The 25,546-nt window shown below is 33.1% G+C and overlaps 1 protein-coding gene and 1 long non-coding RNA gene across 12 annotated transcripts; both read right to left on the bottom strand.

Annotated features, from left to right (window-relative positions):
- Positions 1 to 3,081: 3,081 nt before the first annotated feature.
- On the bottom strand, positions 3,082 to 8,093 carry LOC143240392 (uncharacterized). Of its 6 annotated transcripts, none has more exons than XM_076482733.1 (3): positions 7,910 to 8,093; positions 5,060 to 5,171; positions 3,082 to 4,107 (listed from the first exon to the last, which is right to left on the bottom strand). In XM_076482733.1, exons 2-3 carry the CDS (start codon positions 5,136 to 5,138, stop codon positions 3,740 to 3,742), a joined length of 447 nt encoding a protein of 148 aa, XP_076338848.1. In that variant the 5' UTR covers positions 5,139 to 5,171; positions 7,910 to 8,093; the 3' UTR covers positions 3,082 to 3,739. The 6 variants fall into 6 exon arrangements, with proteins under 6 accessions (XP_076338848.1, XP_076338846.1, XP_076338851.1 ...); XM_076482731.1 differs by having other exon boundaries at positions 5,060 to 5,168; XM_076482736.1 differs by lacking the exon at positions 7,910 to 8,093 and adding an exon at positions 7,754 to 7,772 and having other exon boundaries at positions 5,060 to 5,168.
- Positions 8,094 to 13,117: 5,024 nt separating this feature from the next.
- On the bottom strand, positions 13,118 to 25,303 carry LOC143239397 (uncharacterized). 6 transcript variants are annotated; one of them, XR_013021164.1, is made up of 3 exons: positions 15,580 to 15,695; positions 15,162 to 15,270; positions 13,118 to 13,597 (listed from the first exon to the last, which is right to left on the bottom strand). It is a non-coding gene; the product is annotated as an uncharacterized LOC143239397 (long non-coding RNA). The 6 variants fall into 6 exon arrangements; XR_013021159.1 differs by having other exon boundaries at positions 15,167 to 15,270; positions 15,590 to 15,695; XR_013021161.1 differs by lacking the exon at positions 15,580 to 15,695 and adding an exon at positions 25,239 to 25,303 and having other exon boundaries at positions 13,119 to 13,597; positions 15,147 to 15,270.
- Positions 25,304 to 25,546: the final 243 nt, after the last annotated feature.

Raw genomic sequence — 25,546 nt, 5'->3', positions numbered from 1 at the left:
GTGATTTCTATTGGGTTTGTGGCAAATATTTATACAATTCCATAAAAATATCGGATTATCAAATTAAAAATAATACTTAAATTATTGATCACTTTTTTCACGGATTTACCGCGGATTAAATTTAATGTATGGAGAGATGTGATTCGGTAACAATGGCGGCCTCCATAAAGCTGACATAAAGAGCGGATAAGGTAGATTAACGGTCGATTTCTATTGTAATATATTTTATTTATTTCCCAAATTAAAGCAAATCCTTTTTAAATATCCCCTTGAAATTATAAAGCCAGGATTAAATTCGTAAGCCGCGTTTTTACACGTTCTTAAATTAGCGGCGAGCCGCGATAATCCTCGCTCACATCGCTCACAAGACTTGCTACAGCGGCTAAAGCGATTTCGCGGTTTACTGGTCCGCGGCTTGATGGCGCTTCACTGTAAAATACATTTTTAGTTTTAGAAAATGGATTTGTCAACATGTATTCTCGAGCAATTTTTATAACTGATCTTTCAAAATAATAAGTAAAAACGTGAATATTAAGATCGTATCACTTGTGTGGGTATAATAAAAATAAGAATCGGTCAAAACGCGGTCCTGTTAGAAAATGACCTGAGAGAAAATTTTCGAATATTCTTCTCGTTCGAGCATTAACGTGCTTGTTTCTTCTTTTTAACTCTGTTTTATTGTTTTGAGGCAGATTTCCCTACTATCACCAAAATACGACAATGGTACTTATTCCATTGTCACTTAGGTAAAAAACGAATTGATGAGAAAAGCATTAAAATGTATTAAAAAGTATAAACCGAAATTCGTAACCGTATAAAACAATAGTTTTCAAACTACTTTATTACTCATTAAAAACTGATACAGATGAATTTCACCTCGAAAAAAAGAAAAAATGAATTATGCTGACATTTAAATCGTTTTTATTTCTTTTTAACACAATTATGACATTTATATTTGTGTGAAATATATCTTATTATTTTCCGAGTTAATGATTATTTAGGTTTATTGTAACTGTTACCCGATACAGTTGTACTATTACACACAAGATAAATCGGTCCACCGATCGCAGCATAATGCATTTTTGAACCATTTTTCTCATGGACGTTATCTGAGGTTCGCAGATTCTAATCCCTCTCACACCAAACATGATCGTCCTGTCAGCGGTGCGGGCTTTTGTAATAAACAGTCAATTCCAATAAACTTATAAAATTATATTACCAATGAAGATACAAGTATTATGTCAAAACCAAAGCAATTAATGTATAGGAAAAAATACTGATGCAAAATATGTGATTTTAACTTCTGAACTTGTAATATCAAATGGGGGAAGTTCTAAATTCATAAATCCCCAGACAAGAAAAATTTTATTTTAAAATTCTAAAGGAACTTAAAAGTTTCATTGTGAATCACCAGGTAATATTTTTATAGGTCATCGAGTAGTGGAAGAGTATCAGAAGGTTAAAGGTTGGTTAATGTTAGTTCAATACTTAAATGAGGCAATTATAGGCCAGTTAGTCATCCATCTGTAGTGGGAAAGGTTTTGGAGAGCATGCTTAAAGATGCATTGCAGAGTTACTTAAAGCACCTTGATATACTTTCAGTGAGCCAACGTTTTTTCACTCAGACAAAGTCTTGTTTCACAAACATTCTGACATTCCTTGAGGATTTTACGGGAAGAGTTTATGAAGGAAACACTGTGGATTGGTTTCACCTTGATTTTCATAAAGCATTTGATAAGATGCCTTAGAAAGAACTTGTTACAAAACTTAAATCTGCGAGTGTGGAAGAACTGTTTTTAAATTAAACAGAAAATTGGATAAATATTATAAAGCTGAAAGTAGTAATAAATGGAGTTAGATCTGACTGAATCACAAGTGGTGTGCCTCAGGGCTCTGTACTGGGTCCTCTACTGTTTGTGATTTATATTACTGATATTGACTCTGGATGACCAACAAAATGATGAAGTTTGCAGATGACATGAATATTTTTGTGTTAGCTAACTGTATCAAAGATGATGCAGTCTTACAAGAAGAGTTAGATCATTTGATGTATTGGAAACGTACGTGGCAGATGGTGTTTAACTATCCAGTATGTAAGGTGATTTATATAAGTTTTCACACTTCAAATTATTGTTACAATTTAAATGGAACCACGTTAAATACTGTGGTTGAAGAAACATACTTTGATGTTGTGAGAAAAACCACTTTCAAATCACTAAACAGTGTAATGTAGCAAGCAATAAGACGAGTATGATTCCAGGTAGCATCAATACAAATATGGAATGCAAAACAAGGGTTATTATTGTTTCACTGTACAGATAGATCACTTGTAAGGTCTCATTTAGAGTGTTGTATACAGATTTGGACTCTCTTCCTCAAGAAGGACATTAAACAATTGGAGAAGGTTCAGATAAGAGTCACCAGGATGGTACCTGGTATGGTAGAATTTTCATACAAGGAGAGACTGAAATCTTTAAACTTGGTTTCTCTGGAGAGGAGAAAGTGAAGAAGAGATATGAATGAAATGTTTAAGTTTATAAAAAGTGTTGATAATATAGACTCCTCAAACATTTGTTTGTGTGTAGAAAGAAAAACAATACAACAAGGGGACACAAATTTCAACATTGGCCATGTAATAATCAGTTGCAATATAGACAGTATTATTTTCCAAACAGGATCCTTGGCTTTTGAAATGAGCTGTTTTTAATAGTGGTGGAGGCAGTACATTTATCTATGTGTAAATACACAAGTAATAACGGATGGTTAAAGTTGGGAGTAGGATGGGTTATCATTTATGGGCTAATGAGATTCTTTTTGTCCTTCTAATATGTTATAAGTTATAAATATATAAACTCTCTGCTTATCTAATTTTTTGTGAAAACCTATACTTTATCTAATTTTTACTATTCTGAATGTTATTCTACCCGTGTTGTGTGTATGTGAACCTGTTGTTGATATAATTTCTATTTTTGTGAACGTTATTTCGGTTATTATGCATTTTTACGACTGAGCACTGGCTTTACTACTATAAGGAAATAAACCAAACAAAACCACATGGAAGAGTCAGTTTTTGTGTGTGTTTATGTTTTGTGTTAGTCTTTATTTCATTTGAAAGAGAAAAATATCCTACTGTTATCACATCCATCACTTAAAAGATATAGTCCGTCATAGATTATTATACTAGTTTAGATAAACATCGACGTAAATTTACATTTAACAAAATATTCTGTATTAACTTCTGAGGACAAAGGATAAATTATCAAGTTTTTCATAAAGAAGACTTCTCCCTATATGGTTAGTTTATTCATTCGAAATATGCCAGTTATCCATAACACATTAAAATTCAAAATATTTCTAAATAGGTAAAGTTGAATTACGGAAGGAAAAATCACTTTCTGATTCTAATTTCCCGACAAAGTTTCATAATTTCAGTTAGCCAGAAAAAAAAGTAGTAAATTCTTCTTTAGATTGAAAAGCGAGATTCATAGCTTTTATTTTAAGAACTAACATGTCTAGAAAGACTTAGAAACGTTGTGCATGGTTTTAAATTGAATATTTTCAAACGGAATTTTTATGCATTTGAGTTGACTAAATGAATTTTTGACTTATGCTTTTACAATTAAAGAAAGCGAATGTCATTTAGTTATGAAAATAAACGTGTTTTATTTTAATTATAAGAAACAATGCAAGAGAACTGTTTCAAATGAAAAGTTCATAAAAACCTCTGTAACTTAAAATATTATTTAATTTTTATAATAGGTCCAATGGGGAGATTGTTGATGACAATATCTGAATAAGTCTTGATTTTGTTCCAGTCGAAACAAAAGCCATTGAAAGTTTCAGGATCAGCAATAGGTCGTTTTATGCCATTACTCAGTAAATATACAGTATCTCCACTTCCCTTGATAAGTTCTGCACCGTTGGAAAGAGATTCACATTTACACAAGAGTTCCTCCAAGATATTTGATTGAATACATTCCCAGTTTTTGTAGAGGTTGTTATAAGTGGGAGGATTGGGCACTCCATGCCGACACCCATCCAAAATTTGGTAAACTGATGGATTTGAAGGGTGTTTCAACAGTTTTCCTTCCAGAGACCTGTCTGTTACTAAATAAGATAGTATTTAAAATAATATATCATCAACCAAAATTAATTAAATACATGTTTCATTGAAGATATCTCTAGATTAAAATCATTAATAAAATATCTATGGTTTCAATAAACAAGATCAGTTGTAAACATTCACGGAAATAAACATGGTGTCAGAAGGTATCTTTCATTAAATCTAATTGAAATATGAAAAAAAATTACCTATCAAAACGATTTGGGTAACATTACCTTTTTAATGTTTTATCTTCGTTATATAAACTAACTGGTTGTAGAGGTTTGGAATATGTAAACGTTTCTTACAGCATCGAACTGTAATATTTACAAACGATACATTTGACGATTCATTTTTACCATTTATATATCAAATATTTAGCCGTGTTCACTTAACAAAAGTCAATAAACTGTGTTCCAAGACTTACAGCTAAATTAATTTAAAACAACTTAACATTCTTCAACATTTGACCACCAGAGGAGAGACAAGCAGCATTCAAATAAGAGTAACAAGGTTACAAAACTCGTTGTATAACCAACTTGCTCAAACATGAGGACGTTGCTTTCTTATTCGAGACCACAATACACATCAAAAAGCAGTAACAAATTTTGGAAGTTTCTGAACTGATGAGCAGACTCAAAACACGATCATGAAACGTAACATGATTTTTCGTGGTCTTTGCAACAGCCCAAATGAACCACTTCGTTTTAAATACCTTAACACTAGTGTATTTTAACAAAAACACTATTGTGTAAAGGTGCGACTTATAACGAAACAAATGAATAGTTTATTTATGAATCACTTCATTTTGTAGTTCAACTGTTAACATTAAAATGTCTTATTATTTAACAAAAAGTCAAGAACAAAAAACTCTCACAACAAACAAATATGCCTTGAAAAGTCTGCAATTTACATTATTATAAAATGTTACAAAACGTGTCGTTTTTGTATCCTTACCACACGTGCTGTTAACTCCTCCTGTTACGTATACCAGGTGAAGAAGTGTTATGGTTAACCACACTTTGAAAATTCCCATCTTAAAAGGGTTTTCTTTTTTGTTCAGACACTTCTTAGCGTACATAAAAAATATACAAAACATGAATTAAACGAATGGTTATAGATGTACCACAATACTGTTTCTACATTAATTATAAGACAAGTACATTTTAATACTTCTTTCGAAGAACATACATTTATACTAATTACATCGAATTTAAGACGCTCTCTTATTTAAGATTCACTCCATTTTTAAATAAGGGAATTTCAGAAAAAATTGGATGATAATTAGAAAAAAAGTGAATATGTTTATATGTTTCAAAAGAGTTTATTATCGAATCACAAATGTTATTAATGTATTTAAAACGAAATATAATAAATATATATATATAAAGTAAACAGGACATTAAAGTGTTCACTACAATAATGTTTCATCCTACTTTATTTAATCAGAATGATACTCTAATGTTTCTTCTGACTCACTGTTATACTATGAAGTTGAAGTAACTTCATCGTTTGATTCACTACTGTCTCAAACAATGATCATCTTGCGTTCCATCTTCCACATTGGATAAACAACATTTCAAACACGATTGTCTAATAATAATGTCCAACACTTCTTTTCTAGCTCTTGAAATCCCCTCCACTATTCTTGATACTGATACACGTTTTATAACATCACTCTGTTGCAAAACATGATTGTCTTTATGCAGCCAAGTGTTAAGATGTTTATGGATACAATTTTTGAATTATTTGTTGATGGACACATGAAGAGGTTGGAACTGACCTGTCATTCCACCAGAAATGTTGTTCCTTAACCTACTTATGATTTTATCAGAGAAACGGTCATGAAATACATTCATTACAAGCATGCTCCATTGTTTTAATAATTCACCAGACCGACGTTCCCATACCTATCCCAGCCACTCTTCCATCAGCTCTGATGTCATCTATGCATTTGTTTTGTGCACGAATTATTACATCGTTGCAAAAATTTTCTTTTGGCAATCTATTTTTCTGTTTAATATGACAAACGGTGAGAATTTTCGTCCATCTATAGTTACACATAGCATGACAATAACTCTTAACTCATCGTAACCAGTGGTTTTGACTGACACCTGTTTCTCTTCTTTGGTATTTACAGTATAGTTACGCGGCATTTCGAAAAGAAAACTTCCTTTTCATCTGCTTTATCGATTTAGTTTAGGGAATATTGATTTCTTTGATGTAGACCAATTACATATCGTTGATATTCAGTGTGTTTTGTTTTAAAAGCTCATGGCAAGTTTTGACTCATTCTTGTCCTTCGCTGTAATGATAAATCTTCTATTTTCATAAAGTTCTTACACCAGCCACGACAAGCCTTGAAAGAAATACCACTAATTCCTGAACATTCTTTTGCTTTTATCATTAAAACTTCTCTCGTGATTCTCTGAAATACGGCGGCATCAATTTCAGGATGTCTTTCTTTTCTTGGGCCTGAAAATGACTTTGTACTTCTCTTGAAAGAAAACAGCTTGGTTTTCATACCATGCTAACGGCGTACATTTGCCTCATTCACTGTATAAATTTTCGTGGCAACACAATTACCAATCTGTTCGGCTAAAAAAATAACTTTTCTTTTAAATTCGGCATCGAAAGTAAAATAATTTTTTATGGTAAAAATGCATTAAAAATAAAAAAACAATAAAATTGCGTCTGAATAAGATAAAGATAAAGGTCAAGGTCAGACAAAGACTGTGGACAGTGATATCCAACTACACCGCTCTACACACTGACATCGGAAACTTTCAGTTATGATCGTGTTTTTAGTCTTTTGGAACTAAGTTATTTTTAAAATATAGTCCAATTTATTTATTAATGTAGGATTTTTCGAAAGTCTTTGTTTTGCGAGGTAAATGATGTTTTCGAGACTTTCGAAGAGTGAAAACTAATCACTCAAAATTAAGACGCACCGTAATTTAAAAGTTGGAAAAAATGTTCAAACAGGTGCGTCTTAAATTCGAAGAAATACGGTATTTTCATTATTACGAAAATAACAATTATTCCTAAGGAAAAGAAAAAATATATTGAATTTAAATTTTCTATCGAATCACATTCGTTTTCAGACAATAATACTGTAAATATTTAAAAGGAATTTTGACATTTCAATGAATTTTAAAACCAATTTAGTTGGAATGATTATTTCATTAGATGTAATTGAACACTGCTCACAAGCATCGTGTGTTAAAAAAATAAAAAATAACAATCACTCATTCAGGTGCTCAAATCCACAATATTTCACTTTTCACACAACCTTTCACTGACTGAATCTCATTCTGGTGAGTTAGTTGCTTTTAATGAAACTCGATTAAAACAAGCATTGTAAAGCGGAAACTCAAAAACTAACATAAATTGTATCTCCCGAACATTCTAGTCTTCATAACTTTATAATAAACCGTAAATTATCATTTCTTTAATAAATAAATATATCCTGCCATTCCCAGTTGGTTACAGTACTCTTCTTGTAATCGGAGGGTCGTTGGTGCGAGTACCCACTACACTAAACTTACCCATCTTCTCAGCTGGGGGGACGATATCAGGTGATGGTCAATACCACTGTTTGTTGTTAAAGTGTAGCCGAAGAAGTGGCGGTGAGAGGTGATGAATAGTTACCTTACATCCAGTTTTTTACTGCTTAATTCGGGACGGCTAGCGCAAATACTCCTCGTTTATTTTTGCGCGAAATCCTACAAACAAGCGTAAACAATATAATAATCTGGCATAGTGTATTAATTAGATCAGTCCAGTATAAACATAACGTAACTTTACCTTGAACGAGATGTTCTGTGTTAACTTAACTCTCAACGTAGATTCCAGACGACGTAAGTGAAACTTCGGAGTATTTCACGAAGGGAAGTTCTTCTTACCTTTTTTATTTCTTTATTCAAAATATCACAATTGTACTAGTACACTGATATTTTAGGTAAATTTTAATATTTCATCGTTAACAGAGAGAGACGGGTTAATTAAATGATAAAATTGGTTGTGTGTGTGTATATATATATACGAGTACAGCTGGATAAAAAAACAGACTGAACGACCAATCAACTGGTAGCTAGATAAATGGAAGCACTAGTGAAACAAGATATGAATACAAAGTGATTGATGTCTAGACAGGAACAGTTTTATGTGTGTAAGTTAATACACTTGTTGTTAAGAATGATATTGGGTTTTGTTTTCGTTGTCCTTATCTATAAATATTGTGTCTTAAGACAACAACATATGTTAACATTTACTATATATTCAACAGCTGTTTACATGGAAGATGTTGACAGGTGTTACCGTTATACCATTTTCAGTTCATTTGTTGATAATTAAATATGTTTTACTAGCATGAAAAAACCTTACTTTTAAAAGTAAATAACCCCTTATTAAGGTTAATGAAAATTCCTTCAAAAGTGCTTCTAACATAACTAGAATCAACAAGACGTAAAGATCAGAGAAATGGTTGTTAGAACTTCAGTCAACAAGATACACTGTTTATAAAGAGCTGTTAATATAAAGAGAAGAAATAAGAAATATAAAAGTGGGAGAAATGATTGGAATAGACACATTCACCAAAGATATTGAAAAATAAAACATTATGTGGTTTGGCCACACAGTGAGAATATGACCCAAACAACCAACAGTGTGAGCATATAATATACATATAACAGGATTCAAAGTCAATGTGTGATCCAGAAAGAGAAGGATTAATGATATATCTGAGCACTGAATAAACACAGTCTTACTCATGGTGTATAGGTATCCTTGAAAACCCTGAAATTCAGAATGGTATTTCAAGGACAAGGAGGCACCCAAACTGGAGCCTTAGTTTTCGTAAAAATGTCTGAAAACATTGTAATAGCAGATCATCTCGATGTATGTAACTCCAATAGATGCTGCCACGTTTAATGCAATAAATAAAGTGTTTTGTTTCTACTAGTCTGTGTTCACATATTGAACAAATAAATATAAATTTTATAAAATATCAGTTGGTTTATTTTGGTGTAGATTTGAGCTTACAAAATATGTTTGAAAATATACTGAAAGTGCTTAGAAAGTTCTTGAAAAGTGCTTAAAATTGGTCTCATGAATTTAGTATGAACCTTGCTTACTCTGACCCAGGTCTTTGACCTTGCTTTTGAATGACCAATATACCTTCCTGCAATGCTTTATAGCAGACAAGGAAGGAAGAAGTAAAGTAAGACTTGAATAATGCCAAGGAACTTGTGAAACCCAAAATTCAGATTTTGGTATTCGGCTAGAAGTGGTGAATTAAAAATAAAAGTACTACTGCATTAATTCTAAACATATTTAATCAAAAATTCAAATTTCATCATCAGTGATTTGTAAAAATATATGCATCAGAGATGGTGGTATGTCTTGGTGGTTTAGTTTTAAAGTAAACTCTAGTTTCTATTGAATTAGATTTTAAATAAAATAAAAATTATGGGAAGCACAAACCTCCAAATTTACTACTGAAGAAGATGAATGATGAAGCTAAACAGTCTTTAAGCTTGCATTCTAAATTAATACTTTAATGTATTTACTAGGTCTCAGATCCATGCTACATGGATACCTTAATACATTTACTGGGTTGCAGAATCATGCTACAGTAATACTTTAATACATTTACTGGGTTTTAATAGTTCCAAATCTCAGTTCTTTTATAACTGATTTGTAAGAACCAAGTTCTGTACTACTTTGAGTTTTTCTATTCATTTTGAAAGTACAAACAAGTTTAGTTATCATCATAAGAAACTTACAGATTTTTATTGGAATGACTTCCTTGAAGTGAAACTAGGAATTATTTTTAAGTTGAATAATTGTTTTCCTCATATAATGATATACCTGTATCTTAGTGAGTGAAACTGTGTCTCGGTTGGACTAACGCGACCCTCCGATTTCGAGTCGAGCGCCCTAACCACCTAGCCATGCCTGGCCTAGAGATGGCTTGAAGGGGTAAGGAAAGAAACTTGATTTATAAATGTACAACGTTCAGTGTTTGTAGTTAATAAACATATGATAATTATAATATTCGATACATAAATTATATATACTTAAATAATAACCATGTAAATTGTTAGTGCTGCTGGTTGCCTCCAATGTGGTCGATGGTAGGGATGGCTCATGACCTCAGTCACTAGACAGAGATAACCTGAACTTGTTTGGTGCTAAACCGTTTTAACTGATTGATCAAATTCATTTATTGCCATCTTTATAGCAGTGAACGAGCTGGTATGAAATGTTATTTATTTCTGCATATGTATATTTCCTTAGTAGTACTGATTTAAACAGGAGTAGACATAGATTTCATTATACTAACTGCTAAATTATTTTCATGAGTATGTGTCCTTGTCTTCAATTTACGTACATTGATTTAAAAATATCTGTATGGATTTAATACAAGTTATCTTGCATGTTTCAAGTTCAAAGTTAGGCTGTGTTGTTTTTGTTTTTTCTATTCTTAGCGCCATCTTTAGTAAAACGGCCACCCCTATATAATCGTTAATACGCTTTGCCAACTTAATGAATCACATGTAACTATTTTTCACGTGACACCGTAGATTCTAGCTCTAGCTCAAGGCCATAAACGTCAATAACCACAGCGCAATTTCAGGTTTCTCTTTTGAACATATTTAATTTGAGATCAGCACCTTTACTTTAAAATGAATGGGTTAGGTTAAGAAGCACTTCTTACACCGTGAAAATGTATTATTCTTATTTACTATTCACCTTTGTTGGTGATATGGTCGTATGTAATGCATATGGTGCACAGCCATCTCAAACCTCTTCAGGATCATTTATCATATGGTTCAAATGCACCATTCATTTCAAAATAATTTTGTTAGAATGAATTAGATGGCGTCATTTTATCCTATGTTGGTGATTCATTTTATCTAAACGATAGGTAAAATATTCCACATTTACAAGAAATAAATTTTCTTTGTGTTTAATCTCTATATTAAGTAGAAACGACCTTTAAATAAAATAAAAAGACTTGTTTAAAAATACTTTTTTCACGGAATTCATCTCGCTTGTCAAAACTGTATTCAAAGCCAAGGTGACCACATATCCCAATCTTCTTCTATAAAGTCAGCAAATGTCCATTTATAACCCTAGTACCGTGTCACTATATCATTGTTATGGCTGTGGTGTTTTAAGTTAAGTTATAATGTTTTTACCGAGAGTTGAACTGTGTTTGTAAAAACAAGATTATCACTAATTTCAGGGTTAGTTTAGTTTTAGTACGTGTTCTTAGCCGAGGACCAGTTTATTGGTACGATGATCTCCAATGTTAACAATCTAAATTCTAGTTGTGTGAAACGTCAGGATAGATGATAATCTGAACACGAGATCAATGGCCAATACGACTTTACCAGATAATGACAATGTCCTCTCACATGACAAGTACCAGATTCCACTGATGAATATTTCTACAGTTAATTCGTGATGACAAGAAAACCCACTTGTAGAGAAAAATATATATTTGAAAACGGTTGGTATGGTTTGAGAAAATGTTTATGTAGAGGAACGAACGGCGTTTCGACCTTCTTCGGTCATCGTCAGGTTCACAAAGAAAGACAGAGGTTACTGACCGATAGCTGACCACATGTTTGAAGGGGATTGTGTAATTTAGTGTAGAAATGTAGAGTGCGTGCTTAGATGTTTGATTATATTTATTAATACAGGTATAATGGTGTTACTTTGTATTGGTTTATTTTGCATTTGTTTGTGTTTGTTTCTTTATTTAGTATTTGGGTGTTTTTTTATGGTTATGTTGTGAAGCATTGGTAAGAACTTTACAGGAAATATCCATTCATTTGTTCGCTAGGCTTACTAGATATTTACTTGCGTGTTTATTAGACTTTATAAAGTTACAACATGCTTCGCGTTTTTATTTTTATGAAAATTACTCACTTAATCATAATATTTAAAAATCATTATTTAGAAAGGAAGAAAAATTTTAACAATACCTATTGGACACCAGTTTGCAATAGGTAACACATCAATTTAAAAATAGCCCTAGGGTGGTAAAGTTTAATTAGCGAAGAAAACAACATCACATTTTTAGCCGCAGCAATGTTCGCCAGGGTTTTTATGAATAAGTATTAGCTCATACGTCAGTGATTTCTTGATCGATTTGAGATGCAAAGGCAGCTTTGTACTCAAGGGGTCAACCACATCTGATTGACGTATTTGAATGTGCCCAAACTCTTACAGATTAATTTATTCTAATCCAATTTAAAATACCTCCGCAGTGGCACAGCGGAATGTCTGCGGACTCGCATCGCCAAAAATCGGGTTTCGATACAGAGCACAGATTACCCGTTATGTAGCTTTGTGCTTAATTCCTAATAAACCTACCTAAAATAATTTAAATAACTTCAAGTGCCGCAAATACTGAGAATTCAACTTTGCTCATTCTATCTTCCTGTAAAGGTTGATGATTTAAATTAACCTTACAAAGTGTAATAAATTTATTTTAGGACCAAAGAAGACACTTATAGTTTTCTACTAAGGTCCAATTTAGGATAAAAAGAACTTAAATGTATTAGGGCAGGGAAAGATTGTGTATAATTCATCAGTGTTTCATTACAATTTCTGTTTTTTTTTGTTGACCAGAGAAACACCAGTGAATATGGACTTAGTTTTAATTAACTTTCTCAATATTTGTCTATTAGAATTAAAAAGAAATATTGTAAAAAATATCTTAATCCAAATATCATAAGATCTGTTGTTGTTTTGAAGTGAAGCACAAGTTGCGTTATGAGCTATTTCAGATCTGCCTGAACCGTGTACTGAAAACAAGTTTCTGACGTCGTAAGTCCGCAGACACACCTCTGTACAACTAGGTGGCAATAAGATGTAATCTATTTCTAGGAAATTTCGGAAAAGTAATGAAACGCTTTATTTGCTTTAAATCGAACATTTTCAAGAAGAATTTTTTTTCATGTTGATATACTGTTGTTTTGACTTACAGTTTTTCAGTGAAACAAAGCAACTGTTATTTATTTAATGAAATAAACATGTTTTATTTTAATAATAAGAAGCAATCAAATATATATTTGTTTTAAATAAAAACTTCTTAAAACTGTTGTAACTTAAAATGTTATTTAATATCTAAAATAGGTCCACTGGCAAGAGTATTGATGACAATATCTGAATAATTCTTGATTTTGTTCCAATCAAAACAAAAGCCATTGAACGTTTCAGGATCAGCAACAAGCCTTTTGATTTCATTACTGAAACAATATACAGTATCTATACTTCCCTAGATAGATTCTGCACCGTCATAAAGTGAATTACATTTACATAAGTGTTCCACTAATATATTTCATCGAATACATTCCTAGTTTTTGTAGAGATTGTTGAAAGTGGAAGAATTGGGAACACCATGCCGACACCCATCTCAGATTTGATACACTTATTGTTTTTCAATGTGTTTCATTAGTTTTTCATCTAGAGACTTATCTGTCACAAGAAAAGAAAAAAAAGGTTAAAATAAGATTTCATCAACCACAATTAATTAATTACACAATGTTTTATTGTAATACACTATATGAAAATCATTACTAAAATATCTAGGCTTACAATAAACAAAGTTAGTTGTAAACAGATATAAATATGGTGTTATAAGATTTTTTTAACTACCTCTAATTGTAATTTAAAAGAAAGATCTCGTTTTAGTACGATAAAATTTGTTGGTGAAAATTATACATAATGTTTTACAGAATTTGATATATTAAATATTTCACTTTGTTTACTATATAACTAATAATCAATGTAAATGCTATAGAATAGTGCTAATAAAGAAGCACAAAAATTCAATTAAACTGATATTATATTTCAACACTGAATCACCAGTAGAAATACCAGAAAAAATCAAATCAGTGTAACATGGTTACAAAACTGATAGTATATTTCAACACTGAATCACCAGTGGAAATACCAGAAAAACTCAAATCAGTGTAACATGGTTACAAAACTGATATTATATTTCAACACTGAATCACCAGTGGAAATGAATCAGTGTAACATGGATACAAAACTGATATTATATTTCAACACTGAATTACCAGTGGAAATACCAGAAAAATCAAATCAGTGTAACATGGTTACAAAACTGATATTATATTTCAACACTAAATCACCAGTGGAAATACCAGAAAAAATCAAATCAGTGTAACATGGTCACAAAACTGATAATATATTTCAACACTGAAAACCAGTGGAAATACCAGAAAAAGACGAATTAGTGTAACATGGTTACAAAACTGATAATATATTTCAACACTGAAAACCAGTGGAAATACCAGAAAAAGACGAATTAGTGTAACATGGTTACAAAACTGATAGTACGGCCAACTATTTCTAAGAAGAAAATGTATCTTTTTTCATCAAGAAACACAACGTAAAGGAATCACTTGTTTAAATATATTAACACTGGTGTGTATGAAGATAAACCACAATCGTGTGAAGGTTGGGGTGTTTTATAAGAAAAACAAATGAATGATTTAATAAAAATGATAATCGTTTATAATTCAAGTTTTCACATTAAAATTAATTAACAAAAGCTGCTTATGCTTGTTATTAAGCAAAAGTACTATCTCTGAGCTGCCCACCACTGGAAACCCAATTTTTAGCAGTAGAAATCCGCAGGCGTACCACTGTACTATTGGGTGAAGACAACAAAATACCTTTAATTTTGTTTATTTTGAATTTCGCGTAAAGCTACGCGAGGACGATCTGCGTTAACCGTTCCTAATTATGCAGTGTAAGACGAGAGGGAAGGCAGCTAGTCATCACCACTCACCGCCAACTGTTGGTCTTCTCCTTTACCAATGAATAGTGGGATTGGCCGTAATATTTCAACGTTGCCACGGCTGAAAGGGCAAGCATATTTGGTGTGTCGGAGATTGGAACCCGCGACCCTCGGATTACGAGTCTTGTGCCTTAACCACCTGGTCATGCCGGGCCAATATATTTAGTTTTTAGAAAATGAAATGATTCAGTGTCTTACCACATATGTAGTCACTTTACTTGTAATGTGCATCAGGTAGAAAAGAGAGAGAGTTAACCAGATATTAACAGTTCTCATCTTGAATGAATTTTCTCTTGTTTTTCGTTTTAGTTCTTCTTGATTTCTGTAGAAAGGTAAAACAAAATCTTTCTTTAATAAGTTTGGCTTTCAATTAGAAAAATTTAAAAATTGTATTCTTCGTGATTTACAATACATTTTTACCGTCTTTAGGGTTTCTCAGACATAAAATCTAAAATGTAAACTGTGTTTCTTATTTAATAAAATATACATTTAAAAATATCGTAAATTTAACTTATTTTACAATTACAGTTATTATTGTACACAAATAACTGTATTTTTTAAATTAAGACCTCAAAAATCTCAGGTTTTTTACAAATTATAAAGCGTTAATAGAAAACCTTTCAGACTTAACCTCGACCCACAAATATCGTGTGTTGAAAACGACAGACTGAAGAGACATAGACCTTGAAAGTGCTCAGACCACAATGTTTTCTTGTAAAGCTACCATTCGTCGTCGGCTGGTGCTATAATTGTTTCTCCTGACGAAACAGGTTTAAAACAAATAAAACCTATTTCGTGTAGGTAAAAGTACATCTACAGTTATTTGGTATCGATATCAAAAATACATATAGTATAGCCTAAAGTAACAAGGTAAAAAACTATTATATTTTCTTCGTTCTGAGGAAAACATGCACAATACTGGGTAAAACATAATAAAAATTCCAAAAAATATATTCATGAACATGATATGTAAGTTCATACAAGAGTGTGAAAAAAATTTCCCTTCGAGAATATTTATAAAAGGTGTAGATTAAGATTTAAAAAATGATTATTTAATTACACATTTTCCCATTATTGTTGTTGTTTTCATCACGTTTAACTGGCAAACAACAATACATACAATACTACGTGGGCAACAATAATACATTACTGTTCTACTCTGTTACTAAAATACAGTGTTTATGACTTAGGTATTAACACTGAAATGCCGTGTTCAGTTTGTAATACTGAGAAAGTACATTGCATCTAAAGAAAATTAGCAATTTCAATTTTCTTCAGAATTACAATTCACTTATCCAAGTTACTTAGGGTTCACACATTTAGAATTATATCCTATGAATACATATTTCGGTACGCTAACAACGAATCCCAAATATGTCGACAAACTATAAAATATGAAAATACCACTACTACACTAAGAAATACTATTCAAAGCAGAATAATAAAATGTCTAATATAACAATCATATATATGGCTACTACGAATTATTTTAGTCTCAAGTTTTTAAAATATTTAGTGAAATACATCAAATAGTAATAATACGTCTAATAACTTAATTTTGAAGATTGAATCCTATTTCTATGATTAATATATGATCCATAAGAGTTAGGATTTTAACAAATTTATTCACATTCTTCACTCATAATTCACTCGTAACTAAAAATATACATAAATTCACTAAAAAGACGTTCTGACAAAAAGGTTAGTTGGATTTCTTTTTCAAAGTAATCTTTATTGTTTTGAATCGAGCTGTTAACATTTGTTTTAATCTGTAGTCTGGCTCAGTGCACAATATATATAAATATTTTAGTTCTTTTTACCTTATAAGATTTTTTTTGATAGAAACTAAGAAATCAGGTTTCGAGTAATGCAACGGTAAACATTATCGCTCACTGGAGTTTCACATTGTTTCCAGCTGACTTTAATGTTACTTTCAATTGTTTCTTATGCCTCTCTTCCATGGTCAACAACCTGTGTTGAATGGATAACAGCATGACATAATATATTGCATGGCCAACAGCACTACGTGTCTGTATTAAATGATTAACAGAGTCACCTATTGGTGTTAAATAAGTGATAAGGTTACATGCTGTTACATAGTTAACGGGAGTAACTTCTAAACATTATGGTATAACCCGTTTTGGTTTTTATATAATAAGTGAATAATATTTGTTAGTAGACACTGGAAATGTACTTGGTAAGTTAATGTTAATGTTTTTTGAAGAAATAATTATTTGTTGGATCTATCAAATTATATTTGTATTCTCACACCTCTCAACCCCAGAGGAACAACTGTACATCTGCGGACTTTTACGGCTAAACTCGAGATTGATATAACCGTGGCGGACAGCTTTGTGCTTAATAACAACACAGTGTCAAATCATTGAATACAACGTAACGCAGAAATCAGCAGCCATTCAGATGGTGTCCCGAATATAACGCACATTCAACTTACTTCCGCTGTGAACCAATAAAAGTTGCTTTGATAATAACACACCTTCACTACCTGGTAATCTACAATGGTCGTTTTGTTACGCAAAGAGCGAGTTCCCTGTTTTAAACACAATTGTTGTTAATTACGATAAGATTTTGATTGGTTACAACTTTTATTGTAGTTTTGTATATCCAGTTTCAGTGTTCTTCAATAAGTACGACGTAGTTTGTTTTCATCTACAAACGTTTAAATATTAAATGCGATTAATAACAGTAATTTATTTTTTACAGAAACACTTATTTTCAAATTGCTTGAATTGTGTTTCTTTCAACTAAAAATGTTCTAATTTATGTAAAATTTAATATTGGCCACGACAATTCTAAAAGCACATAAATTTCATTCGGTCTGTAACTGTAAACTGGCAAATCAAAAAGTTAAATTATTAGAATTTGTAACATGATATCTTGGAAAATTTTAGTAAAGTTGTTTGTTTCCTAATCATGCACAAATCAACACAAAGGGTTTCTAACAGTATAACTCATCAGACATTTTTCCTTTATTAATCCGCCCTTACAGAATATAAACATAAATACATCGTATTCTTAGAACAGAACATGTTAATAATATTACATAAATAACATATATATATATTAATACACACACACACGTTATTTCGTTAATTGTCTCCTTACGAATCAACAAAAAGTTAATGTACTTATAAAAGCCAAAAGTTGGGAGTTGATTCTTCGTTATGGCCAGAGCTCAGATAGTCGGCTATGCGACTTTAAACAAAAATAAAATCATATTTCTGTAGTTCTTCAACAGAGTATCGGTTTAAAGCAGTTACTACCCTTCATTCATGAGCCAAGAAACTAAAGTAGTTATTTATGTTTAGCTGTAATCTACGAACTTGTAACACTCAAATCACGGTTTCGATTTTCTTCGGTGGACACACCAGATAGCCTGATGTGGCTTTGCTATGAAAAAAACATCTCCCCTCATCTCTCACTTTGTAAACTATTGTTCAATTAACTTTAATTACCTTTCTTAAGGATAAAGGATGATAACATTCTACTCTGAAAACTCAACTTTTTCAGATGGTCAAGGTGATAAACCTCAGTTTACTTTACCTTCTGGGGTGTGGACTTCTGGCTTCCATCTCCCCCTGTTTCGGTGAAATCTTGTTTTGTTTGTTTGTTTTGGAATTTCGCACAAAGCTACTCGAGGGCTACCTGCGCTAGCCGTCCCAAATTTAGCAGTGTAAGACTAGAGGGAAGGCAGCTAGTCATCACTACCCACCGCCAACTCTTGGGCTACTCTTTTACCAACGAAAAGTGGGATTGACGGTCACAATATAATGCCCCCACGGCGAAGAGGGCGAGCATGTTTGGCGCGATTCGGGCGCGAACCCGCGACCCTCAGATTACGAAGCGCACGCCTTAACGCGCTAGGCCATGCCAGGCCCGGTGGAATCGTCCGCCGGAGTAACTAACAATGTCAATCTTGGAAGGGAAGTGAGATACGGTGCGCTAAAGATGACTGGCCATCAAATCGATTTAAGATAGTGAACAAGTCCTCTGCTTGTGCCACATTTGTTGTTGACCAGTGGATCAGCTCGTGTGGTTGGGCTGGATCAAAGTATTCTTCTCAACAAATCGAAATACATTTTGAGTCTGCATCAAAAGGTGAATGTCGAGAAATGTTTATTTACAACTGCCGTCAACATGTAGGTGATACCAATTATCTTTATGTTTTGAAAGTTTATTCTATCGTATAACTTTCCTGGAAATAAAAAATAATTCTTAGGGGCTATTTGTTCCACATTACATTGAAATACTGTCAAATATTCTGACAGAATTTTGTATCAATCACTAATATTCTCGTATTGCTTTATAATTATGTCACATTGCATCATTTCATAAAGTGACAATATAACAGTTTATTGGATAATTTTGTAACGACATTTCAATATTGGTCTTAATTTCTTTGAAAAAGAGTGTGAAACAGCTCTCATTATTGTACCTTTTGATTATAATAATAAGAAATATTATGCTGTCAAAGTTTTTGTTCGAACTTAGAAACTTGTTGGATATGTACTGAATGTCAACAGTTTTTACATATAAAGGCTATTAAAACAAAACCCAGTATCGTTATTAACAACAAGTGTATAACCTTACATAAAACTGTTCCTCTCTAGACACTAATCTATTTGTGTTTATATGTTGTTTCACTAGTTCATCTATTTATCTAGCTACCAGTTGTTTGAGCGTTCAGCCTGTTGTGTTTCCTTGTTGTTTACATGTGAAGATCACTCTATACATAGCCTATTTTAAAATGTATTCATTAAACATAAAATGGCGCCGATGTGTAGACTAAACTAACATGAAAACTATGCGTCTCCTCCTCTCCACTTTCTTTCCATGATGATTTGTCACAACTTACTTCGACATCCTGAACCCAACATCCTACTTCATCATTTGTCTCCCAGTTCTTTTCGAACCATTCTTGAAACGAAACATTTCTGTCAGATTAAAATATCATGGACATCTAGATACAGATGTCAAAGTTTTTCTTGCCTTTAAGTGTTTTCAAGCAGAGGTGGTGGTGGCTATTTGGTGTCATGACCACCTCAGGCACTGGATGGATCACCGATACTTTCTTCAATACTGCTTATAAACTGTTTTTCTATCTTTTACTCACAAGATGTCTTTTATTGCAATCTTTTCTTGTTTTATCACCAGTGCCGCAAGAAGCTAATGGTACAGGATAACTATCAGAAAAAGATACATATGCACACTCCACGACGTATGAGATGTAACTAAACGCGGGTTGAACAGAAGGAATCACAACGTAATATAGGGTACTACGTATAGCTGAAACATTATAGACAGCGGAATTCTGAACCTCATATGACGACTGTCGTACTCGCATGAGGATCGTAGTAACTGATGTTTAAGTATAAAAAATATCGCAATATTGGATATTCTAAATACCCGATTTGAAACATCTTTACGTACAAAGTGTCGATATTTTGCATCAGAAAGGGTGACCACATGTTCTTTTGTAAAGTGACCAATGTTAGGTGGCCTCAAACCACCTTCGTATGAAACACAACCAGTGTCAAAATGTAGTCTTTGTGTATCCTGCTCCATTACGACTTTATATATCAGGTGTGACTATCACACGACTTGCTGATGTGCATATTAATTTTTTTTTATAATATAACATATTTAACTCTTTATATTTGTATGATAGAGGTTCATTAATAAAGATCATTCATTTTTGTCTTATTCAATTATAACTTCAAAGATTCATCCCATGATTTGACAAGCCTTCCACTGGCACAGCGGACTGCCTACGGATTTACAATTCCCGAAACTAAGGTTCCATACCCATGTTGGGCAGAGCGCACAATGCCCTTTGTGAAGTTTTGTGCTTAATAATAAACAACAATATTTAACCTACGGTAGAAAATTAACAATGTATAGCATTAATTAGTAAACCTAAATCGATGAAGTTCAGAAAAATTATAGATTATATGAATTTTAGTCGTTGATCATGTTATTAAAAATTGGCAATCGAGAGAAAAATATTAACAAAACCTTTGGCCATTCTTATTAAGAAGTTAGCACACAGGACCGACCTGTTATAATGATTTTCAAACGAGACTCAAAACTTGAGCGCTATTGAATAAGTCGCTATTCTTTTTCTCATGATTTGAGACGATTGATTAAAGTAAAACAATTTATATGTTGAATTCATGCGGAAACTGAAAATGAGTATTTGATGTGTAACCGTTTAATTTGTCTACAACCAACTTACTGGAATATGTTATTATTAAGTGAAGTAAATGACAGTACATATTTGAAATGTTTTTTTTTTATTCAAGCACAGAAACCTTAATTATAGTAAAATGTAAGTACTGTCAAGTTCACATAGGTTTCAATAATTAATTGGATACACAAAATATTTATAACAGAAAATATTCGAGATTTGTTTCAAGAAAACGTCCAGCACCGAAATGTCTACTTGGTCATGAAAATAGTTCGGCTAAAAGTGTTTCCAAAGTGTTTTTTTTTAGATATTAACCCATATCACTGTTGCTAATGGCGTTCAGTTGTCTCTTTAAATGTTTATTTAGTGTGGGTTTAGCACCCCGCTAGTAGAACGGTAAGTCTACGGATTTACAACAATAAAATCAGCGGTTCCATTCCCCTCGGTGTGCTCAGCCCGATGTGGCTTTGCTATATGAAAACACACAGACACTCTGTATCTAATATTAGCCTTGGTTTGATCAGGTATTGGTTATCTCCCTCTACGAGAAAAGATTAGTGCTGGTTCGATCTGGTATTTGCTATATCCCATTATAGATATAGGTGTGTAGGTTCGATCTGGCATAGTTTACCTTCCATTACACACGGATGCGTGTAGATTTGATTTGGAACTGGTTATCTTCCATTACAGACAGATATTTGTGTGTTAGATCTGGAATTAGTTATCTTCCCTTACAGATATATATGTGTGGGTTCGATCTGTCATTGGTGATCTCCCATTACAGACAGATATGTGCAGGTTCGATCTGTCATTGGTGATCTTTCGTTAAAGACAGATGTGTGTAGGTTTGATTTCGTATTGGTTATCTCCCATTATAGACAGCTGTATTTCCTATATTTTAAAACCTTAATGTTTCGTTCTCGTGATTACCTCGCCAGTCTGTGAATACAAGAGTCAACAGTTCTAATCCTGTTGCATCGAAATCGCGCTCTGTACTTTGGGTCATTGGTACATTATAAGAGTAATGTATAGTTCTACTATCCAATTAAAGTCATTCAATAGTTATAGTTGTATGCTTTTGATTCTCCGTCTTCTCTATAACTTATCAACTTCAAATTAGGAACGGCTAATAAAAATATTTCAAACATGCTCTCCCTTTCAGCCGTGGGGCGTTATAATGTACAGTTAATCCCACTATTCATTGGTAAAAGAGTAGCCCAAGGATAGGCGATATGTGGTGATCACTAGCTGTCTTCTCTCTAGTCTTACACTACTAAATTAGGGATGACTAGCGCTGATAACCCTCGTGTGGCTTTGCGCGAAATTCAAAACAAGCAATACAGATAACACCGCACAACAAAGTTTTTGCTTTTTGATCACTGTTGAGTGTTCCTTATAGATTTTTGGCTGCTGATTACGAAAATCGCATTCAAATTTACCCATGAAGTACCACGTTGTCATGTTTTTTCTTATATTTGTGTCCAAAATTTCTCGTTTCTGTAAGTGACCTATGAACAATATTTTGTGCAGTCTAGGCATTACCAGGCATGAAATCAGATCAGGTTGGAAGTTGTTCTGTGGAAGTATGCAGCCCGTGCATGCCTGAGATGGTAGGAGCCAGCTTGACCCTTTTCTCGGCAGGCTATAAAAGTGGCTTGCATACACAGATGCTGCTCATTTGATTAATATAGACCTTATAGTGTGTACGTATTGTATCAGAATACAGCATTGCTTCATTAGCACTGTAACAAGTAAGTTAGATGTTATAGCCGTTTTACAGGACCATTGGTGTCGGTCAATATGTTTCGTCAATGTCGTAACAGCTGCGATACATTCTGCTATATATGTGGCCAGTATACGCTTGTTCATCAGAGACGCAAATGATTGCTCTTGTGAAGAAAGCATATTATCTGTACTTCAAGACCAGGAATGGGCGCCTCACATTTGTTGTGTGACATGTGCTGTCTGTATGAGAGCTTGGCTCAGAGGCACTCGAAAGACAATGCCGTTTGCTGTCCCGATGATATGGAGAGAACAGAAAGACCATGTGACGGACTGTTACTTCTGTTTGATTAATTTGTCTGGTTTCTCTGCCAAAAACAAGAAGTCACTTGAATACCCTAATCTTCCTTCAGTAATGAGACCCGTGCCACGTGACGACAGTCTTCCAATTCCGAAACCACCAGAGGAATGGACATTAGACGAACCAGATGAAGAAACTGCAATGCAGGTAACTGGCAGTGACATTGATCCATATTTTGAACCGTGATCCTCAGGCGATCCACATCTCATAACACAGTCAAAATTAAATGATCTGGTCAGAGATTTGGGTCTGTTAAAAGCAAAAGCCATATTACTGGGTTCAAGACTGCAGGAATAATATTTGCTGTCACCAGGTACGAAAATTTCTGTTTTTCGAAGCCGCCAAGATGATATAACCAAATTCTTTGCACAAGTTGACAGTCTCTGTTTCTGTGTTAACATCAAAGGATTGTTCTCTGCTTTGGTTTGTGACTATGACCCGCAATAGTAGCGTCTCTTTATTGATTCATCAATGTTAAGTCTCAAAGCGGTTCTGTTACACAATGACAACGTTCACCCTTCAATATCTCTTGGCTGTGCAGCACACATGGAAGAAACCTACGAGAACATGGAAATGTTGCTGAAGCACATCCAGTACAGCAAGTACAACTGGAATATCTGTGGAGATCTGAAAGACTGTAACTCGGCTATACAAAGTACTGTTGTTTCATCTGTGAATGGGACAGTCGTGCCAAAGAGTCACCACAACTATATACAAACAAATGGCCTAGGCATGGGCAATTCAGTATCATCAGTTCTAGCCAATATTTTTATGACACAAGTTGAAACACAAGCAACTAACACAGCGTTAGATCCACTACTATACTGGTACAGATATGTTGACAACACTATTGCGGGATTTACATCTACAGAACACACACTTAATTATTTCAATCACATTAACTCTATACATCTCAATATTAACTTCGCATGTGAACAGGAAGAAATAAATCAAATATCATTTCTTAACCTCAAAATTACAAGAACCGATACACAATTTAAAACAGAAATCCACCGAAAAATCATCCATACTGGACTATACATTCCTTGGGACTCAGCACATGAGACAAAACAAAAACTCAACATACCAAGAAACCAAATAAACACAGCCATAAAACAATGTTCACCAGATAAAATTAATGACGAATTAGACAAAATAAAATACTTCTTCATCAACAACAATAAGTTTCCTCCACAAACCGTAGAAAACATTATACGCACACACCTAGACAGAAAGCAAAATCAACCAACAAAAGTAAATATATCCCACGAATTGAAAAATCGCGAAACCACATATTGCTGCATACCATATATTCCTGACATCAGCAGAAAAATAACCAACATTTGGCAAAAACTAATAACAAAATATGACATTCCAGTTGATACTAAATTTATTCAAAAAACAGGCACAAAACTAAGGGCTATACTATGTAAAAACTACACTGACCAACACCACACCAACATTTTATATAAAAGACAATGTGATAAATGTCACGACTTCTATATTGGAGAAACAAATAGGAAAATGGAAAACAGATTTAAATAACACGAAAAGTCACCTTCTCAAGCTGAGACCACAATGCTTCCTTCTAGAGCTAACACTCGTCGTTCACTAATGCTAAGGTTGTTGCACTTGACAAAACAGGTTTAAAACGAATAAAACTTATTTTTTGGCCAGCTACTTTATACCAATGCCCCTCTACCTGTGGCTCACTGATATGTCTGCGTAGTTTCTGGGCAGAGCACAGTTAGCCTTTAATATATATAACAGACAAACCAATTTCATACCAAAAATGTTGTTTATTCCTTCAGGTAACATTATTTACAAAAACATGAGAAATAAATCTTCCAGTTTATCAAACTCGTGAAGACTCATGAAACATAACCTTATTTCACATGGACTTCAGAAAAACTTAAAGGAATCACTTTGTTGTAAATACATTAACTATTGAGTGAAGGTGGAATTATTAAGAAAAACAACTTATGCAAAATTATATCACCTTTAATTACCAGTAATTCTATGAAAACGACTGATTACTTTATAGGGAGACATAAACAGCATTTTATTGGAAGAAATCCAGATCATCAATATCTGTTTAACACATTAGTTATAGCTGTTACAGAATAAAATAAGTCATCTTACTGATTTCATCACATGATTTAGTGTCGTAACGAAAACTGTCTTACTACATATTCTGCAACTTCCTCCTTTTATGTGTACAAGGTAGAGAATAGCAAGGGTTAACCAAATATAGACAGTTCCCATGTTGAAATAATATTCCTTTCCTCTCATACCTCAGATTCTTAT

Source organism: Tachypleus tridentatus, chromosome 13, assembly GCF_004210375.1.
Source record: "Tachypleus tridentatus isolate NWPU-2018 chromosome 13, ASM421037v1, whole genome shotgun sequence".
Classification (NCBI taxonomy): domain Eukaryota; kingdom Metazoa; phylum Arthropoda; class Merostomata; order Xiphosura; family Limulidae; genus Tachypleus; species Tachypleus tridentatus.
Note: the sequence above shows the minus strand (reverse complement) of the source record. Positions and strands in the feature narration are given on the sequence as shown.